The 19,075-nt window shown below is 46.6% G+C and overlaps 2 protein-coding genes across 3 annotated transcripts; one reads left to right on the plus strand and one right to left on the minus strand.

The window, feature by feature from the left end:
• Positions 1-6,730: 6,730 nt before the first annotated feature.
• LOC147982084 (uncharacterized) lies at positions 6,731-8,367 on the minus strand. The gene is made up of 4 exons (XM_087516195.1): positions 7,904-8,367; positions 7,569-7,683; positions 7,351-7,474; positions 6,731-7,128 (listed from the first exon to the last, which is right to left on the minus strand). The coding sequence occupies exons 1-4, from the start codon at positions 8,365-8,367 to the stop codon at positions 6,731-6,733; spliced, it is 1,101 nt and encodes a 366-aa protein (XP_087372321.1).
• A 3,010-nt stretch (positions 8,368-11,377) lies between these two features.
• On the plus strand, positions 11,378-16,234 carry LOC125549463 (long chain base biosynthesis protein 1a-like). Of its 2 annotated transcripts, none has more exons than XM_048712871.2 (13): positions 11,378-11,523; positions 11,854-12,000; positions 12,083-12,177; positions 12,288-12,379; positions 13,786-13,879; positions 13,962-14,034; positions 14,123-14,255; positions 14,432-14,606; positions 14,765-14,905; positions 14,972-15,067; positions 15,170-15,311; positions 15,423-15,550; positions 15,623-16,234. In XM_048712871.2, exons 2-13 carry the CDS (start codon positions 11,889-11,891, stop codon positions 15,797-15,799), a joined length of 1,458 nt encoding a protein of 485 aa, XP_048568828.2. In that variant the 5' UTR covers positions 11,378-11,523; positions 11,854-11,888; the 3' UTR covers positions 15,800-16,234. The 2 variants fall into 2 exon arrangements, with proteins under 2 accessions (XP_048568828.2, XP_048568827.2); XM_048712870.2 differs by lacking the exon at positions 11,378-11,523 and adding an exon at positions 11,533-11,689.
• Positions 16,235-19,075: the final 2,841 nt, after the last annotated feature.

Here is a 19,075-nt window from a genome sequence, read left to right on the forward strand (position 1 = left end):
ATTTAGCAGCAGGAGCATGCTAGTAATCAAATCTACCGAGGAGGAGCTTATTTGGCAGCAAAGGATTGTCGTCCCATTCTACGAATCCAAACCGGAGCGAGCCTTTTTGTCCCCGTAAGTAAATATAGAAGACAAGAGCAGACCATCCTTTGCCTCTAAGGACGAGGTACTGGACTTGAATATCTTGAGAAGATAATAATAGTAATGTAGAAACAATGGAAGATAGAATATTTCTTGGAGGTGGTGAAAAAGCCAGCCAGACCAGAAACGCTCAAGTTAACTACACATACATACATGCATACATAACACACACATATGTATATTCCCTGCCCTCCCATGTATAGTACGTAACAAGGATGGACCATTTCCATGATTATGCAGAAGAAGAGAAAGACCTACAATCAGCTCGGATTGCATTTGTGGAGTTCATCAACTAAAGCAGAGCGAGGTACTGAACTTGCATCTTGAGAAAACGCAAATGTAGCAACAATTACAAGATAGATTATATATCTTGACCATATAGAGCAACAGCCAGCCAGACCAGCGATACCGAAAAGCTAACTACACGTGTGGGCGTGAGTTGCAAACCTGAAACTCTGAATTTCCGTTGCCAATACAAGTCTGAGTCTGAAACCTGAAACTCTTTGGTGTACCTACCTCCCCCCCAAATGGATCTCTTCCCTGTTGCCTGCAAAACTGAAAGTTAAGTGTTGGAATCAATCATCAAGACAAGACAACAAGCTGGAGATGAATGTGCAGTTTTGTGAAGAAGGAACTATAAAAGTTTGAGATTTGTGTCTCTGGTCTGAAGATATAAGTTGCAGCAGGCCTTGGAATGCGGCATGGACAATGTAAGCGTGAGAGGAAGGAACCCTAATGGATCTAAAAGAAGAAGAAGGAGGAGAACTTACTTGGGCTGATGAGGCGGCGGGGAGCGGCGTCGGGGCGGCGTCGAGGCGTCGTCGAGGCGGCGGGGCAGCGGCGTCGAGGCGTCGAGGCGGCGTCGGGGCGGCGTCGAGGCGTCGAGGCGGCGGGGCAGCGGTGTCGGGGCGGCGTCGAGGCGGCGTCAAGGCGGCGGGGCAGCGGTGTCGAGGCGTCGAGGCGGCGGGGCAGCGGCGTCGGGAGAGGAGAGGGGAAGGGGATCGAGGGCAAGGGCGAGGGAGAGAGAGGGGATAGGTTAATTGGGCCGGGGAGGAAATATGGATGGGAGCGGCACAATACTAATGGCGCACCACCCCTCGGTGCGCCATAAGTACATCCATACTAATGGCGCACCTCACCGTGGTGCGCCATTAGTAGTTTTTTTTCTTATAGCAATGGCACAATACTAATGGCGCACCACCCCTCGGTGCGCCATAAGTACATCCATACTAATGGCGCACCTCACCGTGGTGCGCCATTAGTATTATTTTTTTGATTTCTGCTCGAGCCAACAGGTTATCTTCCACCTGACCTGATCCACACCAAGTTCCCTCTACTAGCTCGATTGGTCAGTAGCCAGTTCTCACACCAGGAGGTCTTGGGTTCGATTCCCAGGCTCCACAATTTTTTTATGCATTTAAAATGCTGTTTAATACTTATTTGTGTTTAAATATGTTCAAACTTGTTTAAATCATAACAGTAATTTTTTTTATAAGACAGTAATAATTTTTTAAAAAATATCATCAAACAGTAATGCCGGTGAAGCGGGGGAGGGTGCGCGGGGTGCGGGGGGTCGGCGGCGGCGGTTGAGTAGGGCAGGGGTGCGGGGGGTCGGCGGCGGCGGCCGGTGGACCGGGGGGTGCTCGGCGGCGAGGGGGACCGGATCTGGCGAGGTGGGATAGCGATCGAGATGGAGGGGGATCGAGATCGAGTGTCCATGAAATTTAAAAATATTCATGATAGTTCAAAAAGTGCCCATGAAATACAATCGAGAAATGAAGGCTACGATTTAAATACAATCGATCTTAGCTAGCTATCTGTTCACAATCTTCTTGCCCTTCTTTTTCACAAATGGAGTTCTTCTGTGGAACGGACGTCCTTTAGGTAGGGTGGTCCTGCTTCTTCTTGTGGTGTATGCTGCTACTTCATCATCGTCATCATGTTCGATCCTCGGGTCACCGTACTTGTCGAAGTCTTGCTCATTGGCTACTCCATCCATTCCGATGATCTTCCTTTTGCCTCTCCTCACGACAACACAACTGGGCTTTGACGGGTCGGTAATGAAGAAGCCTTGGTCCACTTGGGAAGCCAGTACCCATGGCTCATTTTTCGCGGTGACGTTTGCACCGCGGTCTTGGATTTGGCTTCGGGTATAACCATGGTGGTGAAATACCGGTCTTCTTTTAGGACGCTCTTAGCCCATCTGACACGGAACATCGGGACCTTCTCTCCAACGTAGCTCAGCTCCCAGATCTCCTCAATCCTTCCGTAGTATCTGTCCTTGTCGTTACCGGTGTAGGATTCCACCGTTACCCCGGAGTTCTGATAACCATCCCTCTTCATGTCCTTGGCCTTGGTGTAGAATGTGTAGCCGTTGATATCGTACGCCTCATAGGTCATCAGGTTGTGCTCGGTGCCCTGTGACAAGGCGAATATGAGTTGTTCTTCCGCGGAAGAATCCTCATGTAAAGGGTACGACAGAAGCTTCTGCTTGAACCAACGCGTGAAACATGAGTTGTGCTCTTTGAGTATATCTCCGTCCGTCCTCTGTTGGCCTCGGTCATTGTACGTCTTCTTAATAAAGGTTTTGTGCTGTACCACCCAAGGATCGACCACGTCTATGTGTTGTAGCGCGACTAGGTTTGCTCTTTCAAAGTCGGCGAGTCAACCCTCGAAGTCGACATGCATTTCGCGACGACCCTCACGGTGACCCCATCCAGCGAGCCTGCCGAGGTGCCTGTTGACAGGCAGACCAACGGGGTTCTCGATGCCTAGATAATTCGTGCAGTAGGAGATGCACTCTTCGGTCAGAAAGCCCCTGGCTATGCTTCCCTCTGGACGTGACATGTTGCGAACGTATCCTTTGATGACACCATTCATCCTTTCGAACAGCATCATGCTGTGCAGGAACGTCGGCCCGAGTTGGATGATATCGTCCATGATATGGACCAGCAGATGCACCATAACGTCGAAGAATGCGGGCGGGAACTACATCTCAAGCTCGCATAGTATCACCACGATCTCTTCCTGTAGCCTTCTGAGTTGCCTCACGCCAACAGACTTCCGAGAGATGACGTCGAAAAAGTTGCATAGGCCAAATAGGGTCTCACGGACGTGCGCGTCCATGATCCCACGGATTGCAACTGGAAGTATCTGCGTCATCAGCACGTGACAGTCGTGAGACTTCATCCCGCTGAACTTCATCTTCGCTGGGTCTAGGTATCTGCTTATCTTCCCCGCGTAACCGTAAGGAAGATTTACTCCTACGAGGCAGGTGAAAAACTGCTTGATCTCCTCCTGACTTAGAGTGAAGCACGCGGGAGGGTAGTCATTTCCGGTCTTCTTGGCCTTTTTGCCTTTGCGACGACTTTCCGTGTCCTGCTTCGCCTCATCATCATCATCATCATCATCATCATATATAGCGTGAAGCTCCTGCCTGATGCCCATTGATTTCAAGTCTGCCCTTGCTTTCGGCCCATCTTTGGTCCTCTCTGGCATGTTGAGCAGGGTACCAAGCAGACTCTCGCACACGTTCTTCGTGATATGCATGACATCAAGGATGTGAGGCACACGGTGGATCTTCTAGTACGGCAAGTCCCAGAAAACAGACCTCGTTTTCCATACCTTCAGCAGTGGCTCTGGCGCCTTTCGCTTCTTTCCCGGCTCTGGCGCCTTTCGCTTCTTTCCCGGCTCTGGCGCCTTTTGCTTCTTTCCCGGCAGTGGGCAGTCTTTCCAATTTTTCAACAGCTCGTCTATTTCGTCGCCGCTCCTCGTACGCGGGCGTCCTCGGGGTTCGGTTTCACCATCGAATAGATCCTTGCGTTTTCTCCACGGGTCATCGTCGCGAAGCCACCTTCGATGTCCCATGAACACGGTTTTCGAAGACCCGGGATCTCTATCTAGCTGGCGATAAGTTGTGTCATCCATGCACCTGACGCATCCAGAAAATCCGTGGACCACCTGCCCCGCGACATATCCGTAACCGAGATAGTCGTGCACCGTCGTGAGCAGCGCGGCTCTCATAGGGAAATATTCTTTCTCTGCGGCGTCCCACGTATTGGCTGGCATTTTCCACAGCGTGTCAAGCTCCTCTTTCAGCAGCCCCAGATACAGATTGATGTCGTTCCCTGGTTGTTTCGGTCCTTCAATTAGCATACTCATGTGAATGTACTTCCTCTTCATGCACAACCAGGGGGGAAGGTTGTACATCCACACAAACACAGGCCAGGTGCTATGTGTGCTTCTCTGGCTGCCAAACGGATTGACTCCATCGGTGCTCGCGCCCAGCACGATGTTCCTTGGATCGTTCCCAAATTCTGGGTCTTCGAAGCTCAACGCTTGCCACTGGCTCGCATCCTTAGGGTGACTCAGCATCTTGTCTTTTTTATCTATCTCCGGATCATTTGCGTCATCTTCTCGCTTCTTCTCCTCCCTATCCGCATGCCAACGCAGGAGCTTTGCTACCTTAGGGTCCGCGAAATACCGCTGCAGACGAGGAGTGATCGGAAAGTACCACACCACTTTTCGAGGAGCTTTCTTCCTCTTCTTGTATCGAGTGACGCCGCACACCGGACATATGGTAGACTCCGCGTGCTCGTCCCGATAAATGATGCAATTGTTCATGCGCACATGGTATTTCACGTGCGGTAAATCCAGAGGACACACGATTTTCTTCGCCTCCTCCAAACTGGTCGGGCACTTGTTCCCCTTGGGAAGACGTTCGTGCCAGAATGACATGTTCTCGTCGAAGCATGCGTCGGTCATTTTGTGCTTTACCTTCATCTCCAGAGCCATGAGCGTTACTTCCAGGCGGGTATCCTCGGGCCTGCATCCTTCATACAATGGAGTAACCGCGTCTAACTCAAGTTGATCCATCTTGGCTTTCTCTCGGGCGGCAGCTCTTGCGTTATCCGTCTGCTTGAGAAGCAGCTCTTGAATATGAGGGTCCTGCACCCAGCCCATCGATGGTCCAGCGTCGTCTGCTCCACCGGCATCATCATCTTCATGATCATTCCCGTCGTCTACTCCGACAACTTCCTCATCATCATGTCCTGCATCTTCTACATGATGACTGTGTACAGCATCACCGTCGTGATCATCTCCTGGGGATTCTTCGTCTTCTCGCCCGCCCGAGCCGTGGTGGTTGTCTTGCTGCCCTTCCTCATTTCTTGCCCGGCCCCCATGGACGACTTCGTAGTCATCTTCATCACCTTGCCACCGATAGCCATCCATGAAACCACGCAAGAGCAGGTGGTCCCGCACCTGCCCGGATTCCGGGTCCGCAATAAGGCTCTTCAGCTTGCATCTTCGACATGGACATCTTATCTCCGTCTCGTTCTTTTGAAGCATCTCGGACCATGGTCGCCTGCGGGGTAGAGCAAAACGATATTTTAGAACCAAGAAAAAATTTGGCATGACTTTCCCTAAAAATAAGACCAAAAAGAATGCTTAATGCCAAAATTCTCGCCGAAACGGAAATGAATCAACATTCCGGCAAAATATTGGCAACTATCGCATTTCAAATACCGGTACACCTCCAAACACAAACACATATGCAACACCACAAACATATGCAACACCACGAACATACATAGATCTAGCTAGGCCATAAAAAGTGCATGTGCACATTGTTGTAGGGAGAACAACATAAATATAGCTTCCTCCCTTACTTACCTATCAAAACAAGGTAATTTAACCACTTAAATTGAATGAATCTATGGTGGAAATGAGGTGAAAAAGAGGAGGCACCCGAGACAAGGAGGAGGTGGAGAGAATGAAGTGGGGAGAAAGTTAGTGTGGGTAGGAGAGGCTGTCCAAAATATCTTGTTGCTGCCCACTTACTAATGGCGCACCAACTCTAAATGCGCCATTAGTAATCCAGGTTACTAATGGCGCACCTTCTGGTGGTGCGCCATTAGTAGTTTTGCAAAAGAAAAAAAAAGAAAACATACTAATGGCGCACTGTTCCACAGTGCGCCATTACTAGTTTAAACTAGTAATGGCGCACGGTGAAACAGTGCGCCATTAGTAGTTTTGCAAAAAAAGGAATAAAAAATATAATAAAAAAAACATACTAATGGCGCACTGTTCAACAGTGCGCCATTACTAGTTTAAACTAGTAATGGCGCACGGTGGAACAGTGCGCCATTAGTAGTTTTGCAAAAAAAGGAATAAAAATATAATAAAAAAACAACATTAGTGGCGCACTTTCCGACCGGTGCGCCATTACTAGTTACAACTAGTAATGGCGCACTGTGTCTGGATGCGCCATTAGTATGTTTGGACAGGCGCACTAGTTCAAAAAAAATTTGATACTAATGGCGCACCCTGGGCCAGGTGCGCCGTTAGTAGTTTCAACTCTAATGGCGTATCAAAAGGTGGTGCGCCATTAGTATATACTAATGGCGCACCGCTTGTCTGGTGCGCCATTAGTGTCAATCCCATCTATAGCCCTTTTTCTAGTAGTGCATAGAGTTCTCACACGATTACATGGAGTTGTTAGAAATAACGGTCAATATTAGGTGCAACATTTGGATCAGGGCTTTCATCATCGCTATCACGCCCGTTCATATATTCATCCTCGAAGTCTTCAGGGGGCGCCCTCATCCTCATCTAGCCCCATGTGCCATTGCATAAGTAATGCCAAATCTCGAGGGTTAGAAACATCCTCGTATTCGTCCTCCGCATTATCTACTTCCATTTTATCCATGGCCTCATGTTCCATAGCATCATCTTCGTGATGCACGCCATCATCTTCCTCTGCATCATCTTCGTCTTCGTGTGTGTCTACTTCTTGAAAGAACTCTCCCTCGTATGTGTTAGGGTTTATATGGTAATCGTCCTTGTTTGGGGTAGGTACCTTGATATGCGGGGGTACCTTGTACACGACATCCCACTTCAAGAGATCCATATATTCCGTAGATGTGCACGCGTATGGGAGAAAAAACACTAGTGTAGCCTGTTGAGCCATAAGATAGACATCATTTCCTGCATATTTCAATGCTCATTCAACTTCAACCAAGCCAATACTAGGGGTTTGTCTCACTTTCTGAGGACTGAGCCAACGACATCTGAATACGATGGGCTTCCCACCTTGTAAACCACAATACTGCAGCTCATAAATTTCTTCGATGGTTCCATAGTAGTGACGTCCATCTGTCCCTAGACAATAGACCGCACTATTTATTGACCTTCAGTTGGGCCTCTCACGTGTGTGTTTATTAGTGTGGAAGCGATACCCATTCATGCCATAAGCCTTAAATGACTTGGCCTCGTATTCAAAACCTTTGGCTACTTCTCTCACTTTGGCGTCCATATCAACCTCCTGATATGCCTACAAGATTAATAGGAGATTGTCTGGTTCATTAGTGGAAGCATTACCGGCAAGTAAGATCAACTTGAAGTAAACATAAAGTTAGAGAAGTTACTATTCTTGAGAACCAAGAAATGAAACCACCATCAGCATTGGTATCTTCAAGAAGGTTTGCTGATTCTTCGTCGCTAGGGGGCCATGGTAGCTTCCAGAATTCGTTCTGGAATTCTCTAACAATGGGAAGAATTCGAGTTAAAACTCATGACTAGTGAGTAGTTGTCAATAAAGGTGTTCTACACTTACTTTATGTACGGTTGCACTTATTCCATGTTGGTCAAGACATTGATCATAATAGCTGACCACTCATTAGGTGAAAAGTTCTTGCGCTTCGATCCACTTGCTTTGCCACCTTGGCCTTCAATCCACTTGTAACGAGGAGCTGGATTTAACCTAGTCTGAATACTGTCATGATAGTACTTTGTCGTGGTCATGGCCACCTCCTCGTTTAGGTATGCCTCGGCTATGGAGGCTTCAATGCGGGCTTTATTCTTACATTTACCACGAAGATGCTTGAACTCTCGTTCAGGTGCATACTGCCATCGGAACTGCACAGGTCCTCCCATTCTAGCCTCATACGCGAGATGTAAGATCATATGTTGCATCGGATTAAAGAAACCTGGCGGAAATATCCTCTCTAACTTGCATAGCAACTCAGGTGCTTGTTCCTCCAACTTTGCAACCACTTCATAATCTAGTTCTTTGGCACAAAGCTGGCGGAAGAAGTAGCACTCGCCAAATATATGCTCTCTGACATACCCTCGAATCATCACATACATTATCCTCTCAAGCCATACATGGTAGTCATGACTCTTGACTCCTCCTATTCGCTTTGTAGCCATATTCACTCCCCTCATGATCTTAGCTGCATATCCATCAGGGAAGTACAATTTGTTCACAATCCATTGGAGAATTTCCTTCCTTTGGGGCATTGAAGGGGTGAAAGGGGCTGGTGGCTTCTTCCTAGCATTACCTTTTGCACGAGGCACCAAATTTAATTTTGCCTGTTGCATAGTTGGGCTTGATCGATCCTAGCCTGAATGTTATCCTTTGACTTCTCGGTGTTGAGAAGCGTGCCAAGTAAGGCCTCCGGAATATTCTTTTCAGTGTGCATTACATCAATGTTGTGTGGAGGTAGAATATCTTTAAAGTAAGGGAGCCTCCATAAGCTTGGAATGTGAGTCCACTGGTGTGTCTCTCCATATCCCACAAAACCTTTCCCATCGAGCTTTTCCTTGAGAGCATCTAACTCATCCTTAAGCTGGGTACCGGTCATAATAGGTGGTGGCGGGTCAACAACAGTAACACCTTTTTGGAAGTGCACAATGTCTTGTCTGTATGGGTGATCAAGAGGAAGGAACTGCCGATGTTGGTCAAAGCATACATACTTGTGACCCTTAGCCATCCAAATGAAAGTCACACGCTGTCGACACACTGGGCAAGGCCACTTCCCCTTTACACACCAACCACAATATATCTCACGCGCCGGTAGGTCATGTAGCGATGTGTGGTACCAGATATGCATATTGAAGTGCTTCTTTGAAACGACATCATATGTCCGGACCCCGTTGTTCCAAGCAACAAGTAAGTCGTCCAGCAATGGCTCCATATACACACTCATATGCTTCCCGGGATAGTTAGGACCTAGAATTATCAACGTCATGAACATGTGATGTCGTTGCATGCAAACGCCAGGGGGCAGATCCAGGGGGATAACATATACTGGCCAACAACTGTATATGGCAGCCATCAAACCATATGGATTGAACCCGTCGGTTGTTATCCCAACAGCTACACTCTTCCAGTCATCTGTTTTCTTATGATTTTCAACAAACTTCTTCCATGCTTCACCATCCCGTGGATGTTGCATCTTTTTTGTATTGTACATCTTCCCATCGGCGGCCCATCTCATATATTGGGTAGTTTCCTCGGTCATATAAAGCCTCTAGATCCTTTCTGTGAATGAAAGATATCGAAGGATATGGACGGCAATTGTGAGCTGCCTCTTGCTACCATCATCATCTATTACCTCAATATACCTAGAGGATTTGCACTTGACACAATAATTCGTATCTTTATGTTCATTTATAAATAACATGCATCTGTTTGGACAAGCATGTATTTGCTCATACGGCATCTTAAGTGAACCGAGGATTTTGTTCGACTCGTACATGTTCTTTGGCAATATATTTCCTTTAGGTCTTGTCCATCACATCTTTCTCCTAAGTATATGATCCCGTTATCAAATGAAAACTCATGTCTATGGTTAGGAAACCTTGACCATCTTTGATTAGTGAGCTAGTCTACTAGAGGCTCACTAGGGACATTGTATTTGTTTATGTATCCAGACATGTATTTAAGTTTTCGGTCAATACAATTAAAGCATGAATAATAAACCTTTATCATGATTAAGGAAATGTAATAATTATCACTCTATTATTGCCTCTAGGGCATATTTCCAACAGATGTAATACAACTTGCTTTGATGAATGAATGCCAGCAATCTCCATTGTTTTATCTTGTCTTTGCATGATTTTCATACCCTACGCTTGCCGGAGGCTTGCCGGTGCGCGCACTTTCCACGAGCGCCTGAGGAACGGATCCTTTGCATCCTGTTGGAAATGTCACATGCCGACAAGTTTTACCTTTGACGGTCCCAATGCAGCTAGTTATGTTGTCGAGCGGACTCGAAACAAAATAAGAGTGCAAGTGATCACGCCAAGATTCCTTCGCGTGGATGTTTCTCCTACAAAGATTAAATGATTCAAGGGAAATTGCCAATGTAACAAGGAATTTGTTTCAAAGTTCTTCAACTTAGTTTTTCCTTGTACTGCATTCTTTGTCGCACAAAATGATCACTTCAACGAAACTGGGTGGTATCCAAACCATCACTCCCCCCGGCAAACTTCCAAGCTTGGAACTCTTTCCTCCTTTGAGATAATGAATCAACAGAAAAGAGTGGTGGGAGACCTTGACAGTTCATTAACCATTCCATACAAGGCAAAGCACAAAACAACATCACATGCAAATATACATAAGTAAATATGTATGTTGACAAAAAGTTGGGAAATACATATAACTTTATTTCACTGATGCACCGGATCTGTGCCTGGCTTTGTATAAAGGGTTACATGTCTTGCCGATAAGGTTCGTACAAAATGGGTTGCCGGGAGGCCCGACAATTGCTCCTCATGCGTAGAACTTGTGAAGATGCTCAGTATTCCATGAGTTCTGCAATTCGATGCCATCTTCGGTCTCCAGACGGACTGCACCAGGTCTGGTGACTCGTGCTACCCGGTAAGGACCTTCCCACCTTGCCATCAGCTTGTTTGAATTCTTGGCGGACTTGAAGCGCCGAAGAACAAGGTCGCCTTTCTCAAGGCTTCGGCCAAGAACTATGCAGCCATGATAGCGGCACAAAACTTGCTCGTAGCATGCAGCTTGCACATCCGCCCGAAGACGATCTTCTTGAGTTGTGCTTCATACTATGCCAACTTGTCATTTTATTTATTTCTAAAATCCCAATGTAAAGCTATTTACAAGGTCTATTTTTGTTATTTTTTTCCTGATATATGTGCCATGATACAATAATAGAGCATGATACTCATATGACCTCTCTTTATTAATTTGTTGTGCCACATCGGCTTATTATCAATAGTACTACAATATACATCAATGAATCTCTCACTGTACGATGCATAATAATGTGACGCCACGAAGGTCCGTTATTTTATTTACAGGATGAGATTACGCTTGCTACTTGCTTCCCAGGCTCCATATTCAAGTGGACCGGCTGGTAGTTGGATCTAGCATTCTCTTATGGGCGTACTGACGAAAATTAATAAAATCTTTCCAGCACTCAAACATAACGCACGCCGAAGGAGGTCCACACAAGATGCATATAATACAATCTACAAAATTATCAATGCTGCGATCAAGTCATGCATGTGGACTGCCGGTTGTGTGCTAGGAGCTGAGCCTGGTCTTTTTCTTGTCCGAGAGTATAAGATCAGGTGAGAAGTGCTATGTTTCTTGTTCTCTTGAATTTCACATTCCCAAGCCCAATTCCCAATTCCATCCCAACAAAACCAAACGCCGCATGATCAAGAGCCGTCTGGGTTTTGGGTCAAGGCCTTCTTCAGCTTTAATTTATCTCACTGAAACGTTCGCTCGATGCAGGTGACATAGCGATCCAAGCGCGTGTTATTGTTGTAAAAATAGTCTTAGTTAAACAAGATCGCCTTGTGTTTGTTCAATCTTTGACGTCAGATTTGTGTAGACTTTAAGGATACGTTCTGCTTTTTTCTGGTAGATTGAGTTACGGAGCGTCGTTTGCTTGGCAGGTTTGAAAGGCTCGCATAGAGTTAGGATTTAGGAGATGGACTTTACATTGCCAATTGTGAATGCCACAACAGCGGTGATTGATCGTGTCTCAGCTGCATTCAACACACCTGTTGCCTGTGCAGTCGTCTTCGGGGTTCATATCGATGGTAAGCTAGCCTCTTCTATCTGTCAACTAAAATTCTGTTATGTGATACAGTTTTTGACATTTTGAGTGGTGTAAATTTGTAGGTTACTTGGTTGCGGGAGGACTACTTATTGCGTTCATTGTGTTTCAGCTTTCCAGAAAGAGCTACAAACCTCCAAAGAAGCCACTTTGCGAGAAGGTACAGTCTTTCTGTGTCCATTGACTGTTGTCTGTACATGTTAAAAGTGCTGGTTTTGGTCATCGCTCCATGAAATATTTTGGCAATAATTTTCTATTTTATCTCCATAGGAAGTTGATGAGCTATGTGATGAATGGGAACCAGAACCTTTATGTCCTCCAATCAAAGAGGGTCCCCAAATTGACACACCAATCTTGGAAAGGTTTGTGCGATGGCTTCATTTGTAAATATAGTTTTTTCTTCTTCTTTTATTTGTTTCGGTATTACAACAATGCCACAAGTGCCTGCACAACTATAGATTTTAGGAATTTGCAAACCCCTCGCTTTGGCATTGCTCTGTTGAGTAATTCCTACCCTAGAACATCTTATTTTGTCCTTTGTCTCAGTTATGCAATAGAAATAGATAATGGAAGAAAAGCACTCACACAAGTATATGCAAATGATCTTACTATTTTATCAAAGCTCACTATCGCCAGGTAGCATTCTATAGTTTTTTCTTGTATTTGATTTTCAATCTATTTTAAATTCATTTCCTGAGATCGATGAAATATGAAATGTAGATATATACAACTTGATCAAATAGGAGTAAATGGCACCGGCGGTTCGAAAACTTGCGTTGCGGGTGCACTTAAGTCACGGTACTTGCAAATCGGAAAAACTCGTCATAGAACTTGCATTACGGGAGCAGATAGGTCGCACAGGTCATCTGAACCGGCCAGCTGCCCGGTTTTCTCCTTCTAACGGTCAAGGGTGATAAATTTGTTGACGACTTTAAAAATATATGTGATTCGTGACTTTAAAAAATGTTCGTGAACGATAAATATGAAAACTATTTGTTCACGACTTTCAAAAAATGTTCGCGAACGTTTCAAAAAATATATTCGTGATCCGCGAGTTTAAAAAATTGTTCGCAAACGATAAATTAAAAATATTTGTGATTAGTGACTTTAAAAAAATGTCCAGGAACAAAAAATTTGAAAATGTTTTTGAATGATAAATTGAAAAATGTTCGTGAATGATTAATTTGAAAAGTATTTATTCACGGAATTAAAAAAAAAGGTCGAGAACGATAAATTTGAAAAATAGTTTTGATTCGTGAACATTTTTTTAAAGTTGTGAACATTAAAAAAATTGTGATTCACGACTTTAAAAAAAGTTCGCGAACGATAAATTAAAAAATATTTATGATTCGTGGCTTGAAAAAAATGTCCACGATTTTTTTTGAAAATGCTTGCAAACGATAAATTTGAAAATGTGGTGAATGATTAATTTGAAAACTATTTTTCCACGAGTTTAAAAAAAATTGTGAACGATAAATTTGAAAAATATTTGTGATTCGCGAACATTTTTTTTAAGTTGTGAACTTTAAAAAAATAATTTTGATTCGCGACTTTAAAAAAAGTTCACGAAAGTTAAACTAAAAAATATTTATTAAAAAAATTTGTGATTCGTGACTTTAATAAATGTCCACGAATGAAAATTTTGAAAATGTTTGCGAACAATAAATTTGAAAATGTATGATATGTACTTTATTTGTGGGGGATCTATAATCTGTCTTGACTTTTGAGGGCCATAATTAACACTGATATCTGTTGATTTCTTATACAGTGCTGCTGGACCACATACGACCATTGATGGGAAGGAAGTTGTGAACTTTGCATCAGCAAACTACCTTGGTTTAATTGGCAACGAGAAAATTACTGTAAGAGAAAACAGTGCTGTTTGCCAGTATTTTTGACAACTATATTTGTCCGGAATATCTGATCGGTGAGAGTGAATTGTAGGATTCCTGTGTTGGTGCGTTGAAAAAATATGGCGTTGGATCATGCGGTCCACGTGGCTTTTATGGAACAATTGGTCTGTATATTCCCTGTTCAGGTTCACAGCTAATTACCTCTATTGCACATATGAAGGAGCTTAGTTTTTGAACGTGGAACACTTGCAGATGTCCACCTTGACTGCGAGGCAAAAATAGCTAACTTCCTGGGAACCCCAGACTCCATTTTGTATTCATATGGGATATCTACAATATTCAGTGTGATACCTGCCTTTTGTAAGAAAGGAGATATCATAGTGGCGTGAGTAAACTGTCCTTTTTTTTTTAAATCTTTTTGTGAATATATATGAACTATACCATATCATCTTCAGACATGCAGTTGTTCTTACTTTTCAGTTTGACAAACATGGCTAGTACTTGGCATTGAAGGTCATTTTTTCCTCTCTAGCTGAAACCATTTTCATATGTGCGTTGTAGTGATGAGGGTGTTCACTGGGCAGTGCAAAATGGACTCTATCTCTCCAGAAGTACTGTTGTTTATTTCGAGCATAATGATATGGCATCCCTCGCTCACACTTTGGAAAAAATTACTTGTGGAAATAAACGTAGTGAGAAGATTAGACGCTACATTGTTGTGGAATCTATCTACCAGGTGTGCTTCTTTTAGTGACTATTTTATATTAAATAAGTGTAGGATTTTCCGTATTTTTTTAGGAGTTCAACTATAAAAATGAGACCCTCTCTTGTAAACCCACGAAATATTGTAGTTATAAACCTTGGGATGAAACCCTCTCTTGTGGTGAACTGCAGAATTCTGGTCACATTGCCCCCTTGGATGAGATAATCAAATTGAGGGACAAATATAGGTTCCGTGTTATTCTGGAGGAGAGCCATTCGTTTGGTGTGCTTGGCAAGTCTGGAAGGGGCCTTGCTGAACATTATGGGGTTCCAGTGAGTGTTTGGTGCTTACTCCTAGCCTTGTTCTTTCTATTTCTGAAATTTCCTAACATTGTGCAGATTGACAAAATTGATATCATCACTGCTGCAATGGGAAATGCATTAGCTAGCGACGGTGGCTTCTGCACAGGAAGCGCCAGAGTTGTTGATCATCAGGTAGATGCAATTTCAGATTGCTAAAACATCAGTTGAGATAAACTGAACTTTTGTTGTTAAACATTTGGAGATTTGGATGATTAAGGTGTTACATTTTTGCAGCGTCTAAGCAGCGCTGGCTATGTCTTCTCTGCCTCTTTGCCGCCCTATCTTGCCAGTGCTGCAATTTCTGCTGTCAACTACCTGGAAGAGAATCCTTCAGTTCTGACCAAACTAAGGAGCAATGTTGCTCTTCTGCGTAAAGGTAAAGATGCTTCTCTTGACATTTAACTAGTACTACAGTCGCGGAACTCATGGTATAAGCCTGCTACCTGTTGTATGGTCACCCACCTTGATGTATTTGATTTGATTGCAGGACTGTCAGGTACACCGGGGCTTCAGATTTCTAGCCATGTTCTGTCACCTATTGTCTTCCTCAAGCTGAATAAATCGACAGGTTCTCTGGCCACTGACCTAGATCTTCTTGAAACCATTGCCGGGCAGGTAAGTTAGACTTGGAGATGCAACTAGCATGAATGTTCATAAGCTTGTATTCATGCATAGTTTCTCCACCAGGCTTTGAAGGAAGATTCAGTTTTCGTGGTCCCATCCAAAAGGTCAACTTTGGACAGGTGCAAGCTCCCGGTTGGGATCCGCCTGTTCGTATCAGCTGGTCACACGGAATCAGACATCTCCAAAGTGTGTTCATCCTTGAAGAAGGTTTCTGCGTCGGTCCTTTCAAACCACAATTGATTCCACGTTCCTTGAAAGACGAGAAGAGACGTTGGTCGTTTTCGACGCCCTGTGTACGGTAGCCTGATTGTGGTTGGTATATGTACATAACAATTATGTACATGTGGACTATGTTGCTGCTTAAACTTCAGGTTCAGCAGGGTTTTAGGTGTCGAAAAGTTCAGTTTCGACAGTAGCTGTTTTTCTTCAGTTTCGTCAGTTAAATAACCGAGCTGCGCCTCGGCCGTAGCTAGCTAGTTGTGCGGCGCCCTGACCCGATCGTGGGATGGCACGACTAAACGGTCATGGCGCCATGAAGGGCGTCGAATGGGGATGCTGGGATGGCGGCACTCGCGGCCCGATCGTGCCCCATTTTCCGTTGTTTCTGTTAGTGTCTATAAATAAAGACTGAAAATAAAAGGAGAATAAATAGAAAACCTGCAAAGTTGTTCGCAGTGCAAATATAATCTCTCTCTCTCTCTCTCTCTCTCTCTTCCACTGCTCCGGTGATCGCCGGAGTTACTTAGGGCGGGGTTCGTCTCGCAATTGGCATCAGAGATTGGTTGCTCGTGACCTGTGATGACGGGATCTAGCAGCCCGAAGAAGAGCGGGACAGAGACGCAGAACAGCAACGGCAGCGGTGCGATGGTTGTTCACCAACGCGTCGTGCGCGACACCGGTGGCACGTGGCCAATGCTACCGCGCACCAACGCCGACGGTTAAGCCCTCCTATGCAAGTCATGCGGGAGGCGCGCCAGCTCTGGGTAGCCATCAATGATGGGACCACGGAGCGCGAGACGTATCGCATGACGATGGAGTGCCTACTGTGATCGGTGCCACTCGATATGGTCTCCACGCTCGCCTTGAATGCCATGACAATGCACGCCTGGGGCACGATCGAGACGATGCACCTGGGCGTGAGCGGCATACCCAAGGCTAGAGCGACATCGCTCCGTTGCCAGTATGAGGTGATCAAGTTCGGCGACCGAGAGCATCGACGAATTCGGTATGCGTCTGTCCTCTCTGGTCACTCAACTTGAGTTTATGGGTGACAAGATCGGCAAGCCCACTGTGGTTCGGAAATTCGTTTCGGTCGTGCCCAGTGTTATGCCTAGACTAATCTCATGCAGTGTAGTAGCTTTAATTTTTCTGGTTCAAATAATGCTTGTGCATGGTCGGGATGTGACATGCGCATGCACGCACGCAGTGGAGGGTTGCATGGGGCGACAGATGCAGATCATGGCAGCCCAGCCGGGAGGTAGTTAGCTTCTTTGTGTAATCTCATAAAGGAATAAAAACAGAACAGAAAAGCTGGATGGCAGCACAGAAACCACTCTCTCTCCAGTTCGTGTTCATCGCTCTCTCCCTCTGATCTTCTTCGCTCGATCGCTCGTCTTGACAACAATAATTGGCATCAAAGCCGTGGTGTTCGATCCACTCTCCGGTGGCCGGCTGTGTCCGATCCGCGGTGAACCATGTCGGATAGCGAGGAGGAGAAGAAAAACAAGAGCGGGACGAAGTCGCTGCCAAAGACACTGCTGTCCACAGCACCTGTGCCGCGCCCGACAGGCCGCGGCAGCGGCGAGTTCCACATCGTCAAGCGGGTTGTGCGGGAGAGCGAGACCTCTTTGTCATCCATGGTCCTCACCCGCACGAACTACATGGAGTGATCCCTTTTATCCAGGTCAAGCTGCAGGTTGCGGGCGTGTGGTCCGCGGTGACCACCGGCGCCGCAGAGGAGCGCCACGACCGGTGCGCGTTGCAGATCATCCTCACCGGCGTGCCGCCGGAGATGCTCCGGATGCTTGCAGCCAAGGACATGGCCAAGATGGCCTGGAAGGCAATCAAAACTCTCCGGATGGGCAGCGAGCGTGCACGAGGCCAAGGCACAAGTGTGCCGCCGGAAGTTTGAGGAGCTCCGTTTCAAAGACGATGAGTCCGTCAAGGTTTTCACGCTGCGGCTCTCCGGTCTTGTCGCCGACCTCGAGCTGCACAGAGATCCTGTGACGGAGCACAAAGCCGTCCAAAAATTTCTCCATGTCATGCCGCGAAAGTACCGGCAAATGGAGATGGCGATCGAGGCACTCATCGACCATCGAGGAGCTCACTGGGCGCCTATCTGCTTGTGAAGATCACTACGATCTGGACGGCACGGCGCAGTCCGGTGCGCGCCTCATGTACACCGCCGCGGAGTGGGACGCACGCGAGCGGCGGCTCGGAGCCGGCGGGCAATCATCCGGTGGTAACAACAGCAAGAACAAGTCGCCAGGCAAGAACAAGGGCCAGGGCGGCGGCAAGCCCACGCCGGGCAGCACCGGTGCAGGCGGATCGCTCCGGCGGGAAGAAGAAAGGCAAGTGCCATTACTGCAACAAGCCAGGCCACTGGAAAAAGGATTGCCAGTCCAGGCTCAAGGACGAGGAGCAAAAGGACAAACAAGAACAAGCGAATCTTGTGCAGGCCGGCGCTGAGCAGGATCAGGGTCTATACATGGCCGTGGTCACCAACGTCCATGCACGAGGAGAAGGTCATGCCCGTCCCTTCGCCGGACGGGGTGTGGTTCTTCAATACCGAGGCCAGCAGTCACATGACGAGTGACAGGCAAGTTTTGTCATCGCTGGACGAAACCGTGCACGGCACGGTGAGGTTCGGCGACGGCTCTATCGTGGCCATCCGCGGGCGCGGCAGCGTTGTGTTACGCTGCCAGGGCGGAGACCAGCGTGCGCTCACCGGCGTCTTCTACATCCCCAGCCTATGGACCAACATCGTCTCTGTAGGACAGTTGGACCAGGCGTGCGGTGTCATCAGCATCGCAGATGGCGTCATGGCGGTCCAGGATCCAGCACGGCGCGTTCTGGCACGCATCAAGCGCTCCAGCAACAGGATGTACACCGGCATACTCACCATGGACGCGTGGGCGTGCCTGTTGGCGCAAGGGGACGACGCGGCCTGCAGGTGGCACGCTCGCATGGGGCACCTCCATTTCCGTTCGCTCCGGACTATGTCCACCAAGGAGCTCATGCATGGCATGCCCGTGATCGATTGGGTGGAGGAGTATTGTGATGGTTGTGCCCTGGGGAAGCAACATCGAGAACCGTTCCTGCAGGCCACGACGCACCGAGCAAAGCGTGGCCTGGAGCTCGTGCACACGGACTTGTGCGGGCCGATCACGACGACGACTCCAGGAGGTAACAAGTATTTTCTGCTTGTGGTTGATGATTATAGTCGCTACATGTGGTTGGAGCTTCCGAAGTCCAAGGACGAGGTGTATCCATCATGACAACGTTCGCGAGCCAATC

This window comes from Triticum urartu, chromosome 3A, assembly GCF_056163025.1.
Source record: "Triticum urartu cultivar PI428250 chromosome 3A, HENAU_Tu73, whole genome shotgun sequence".
Lineage (NCBI taxonomy): Eukaryota > Viridiplantae > Streptophyta > Magnoliopsida > Poales > Poaceae > Triticum > Triticum urartu.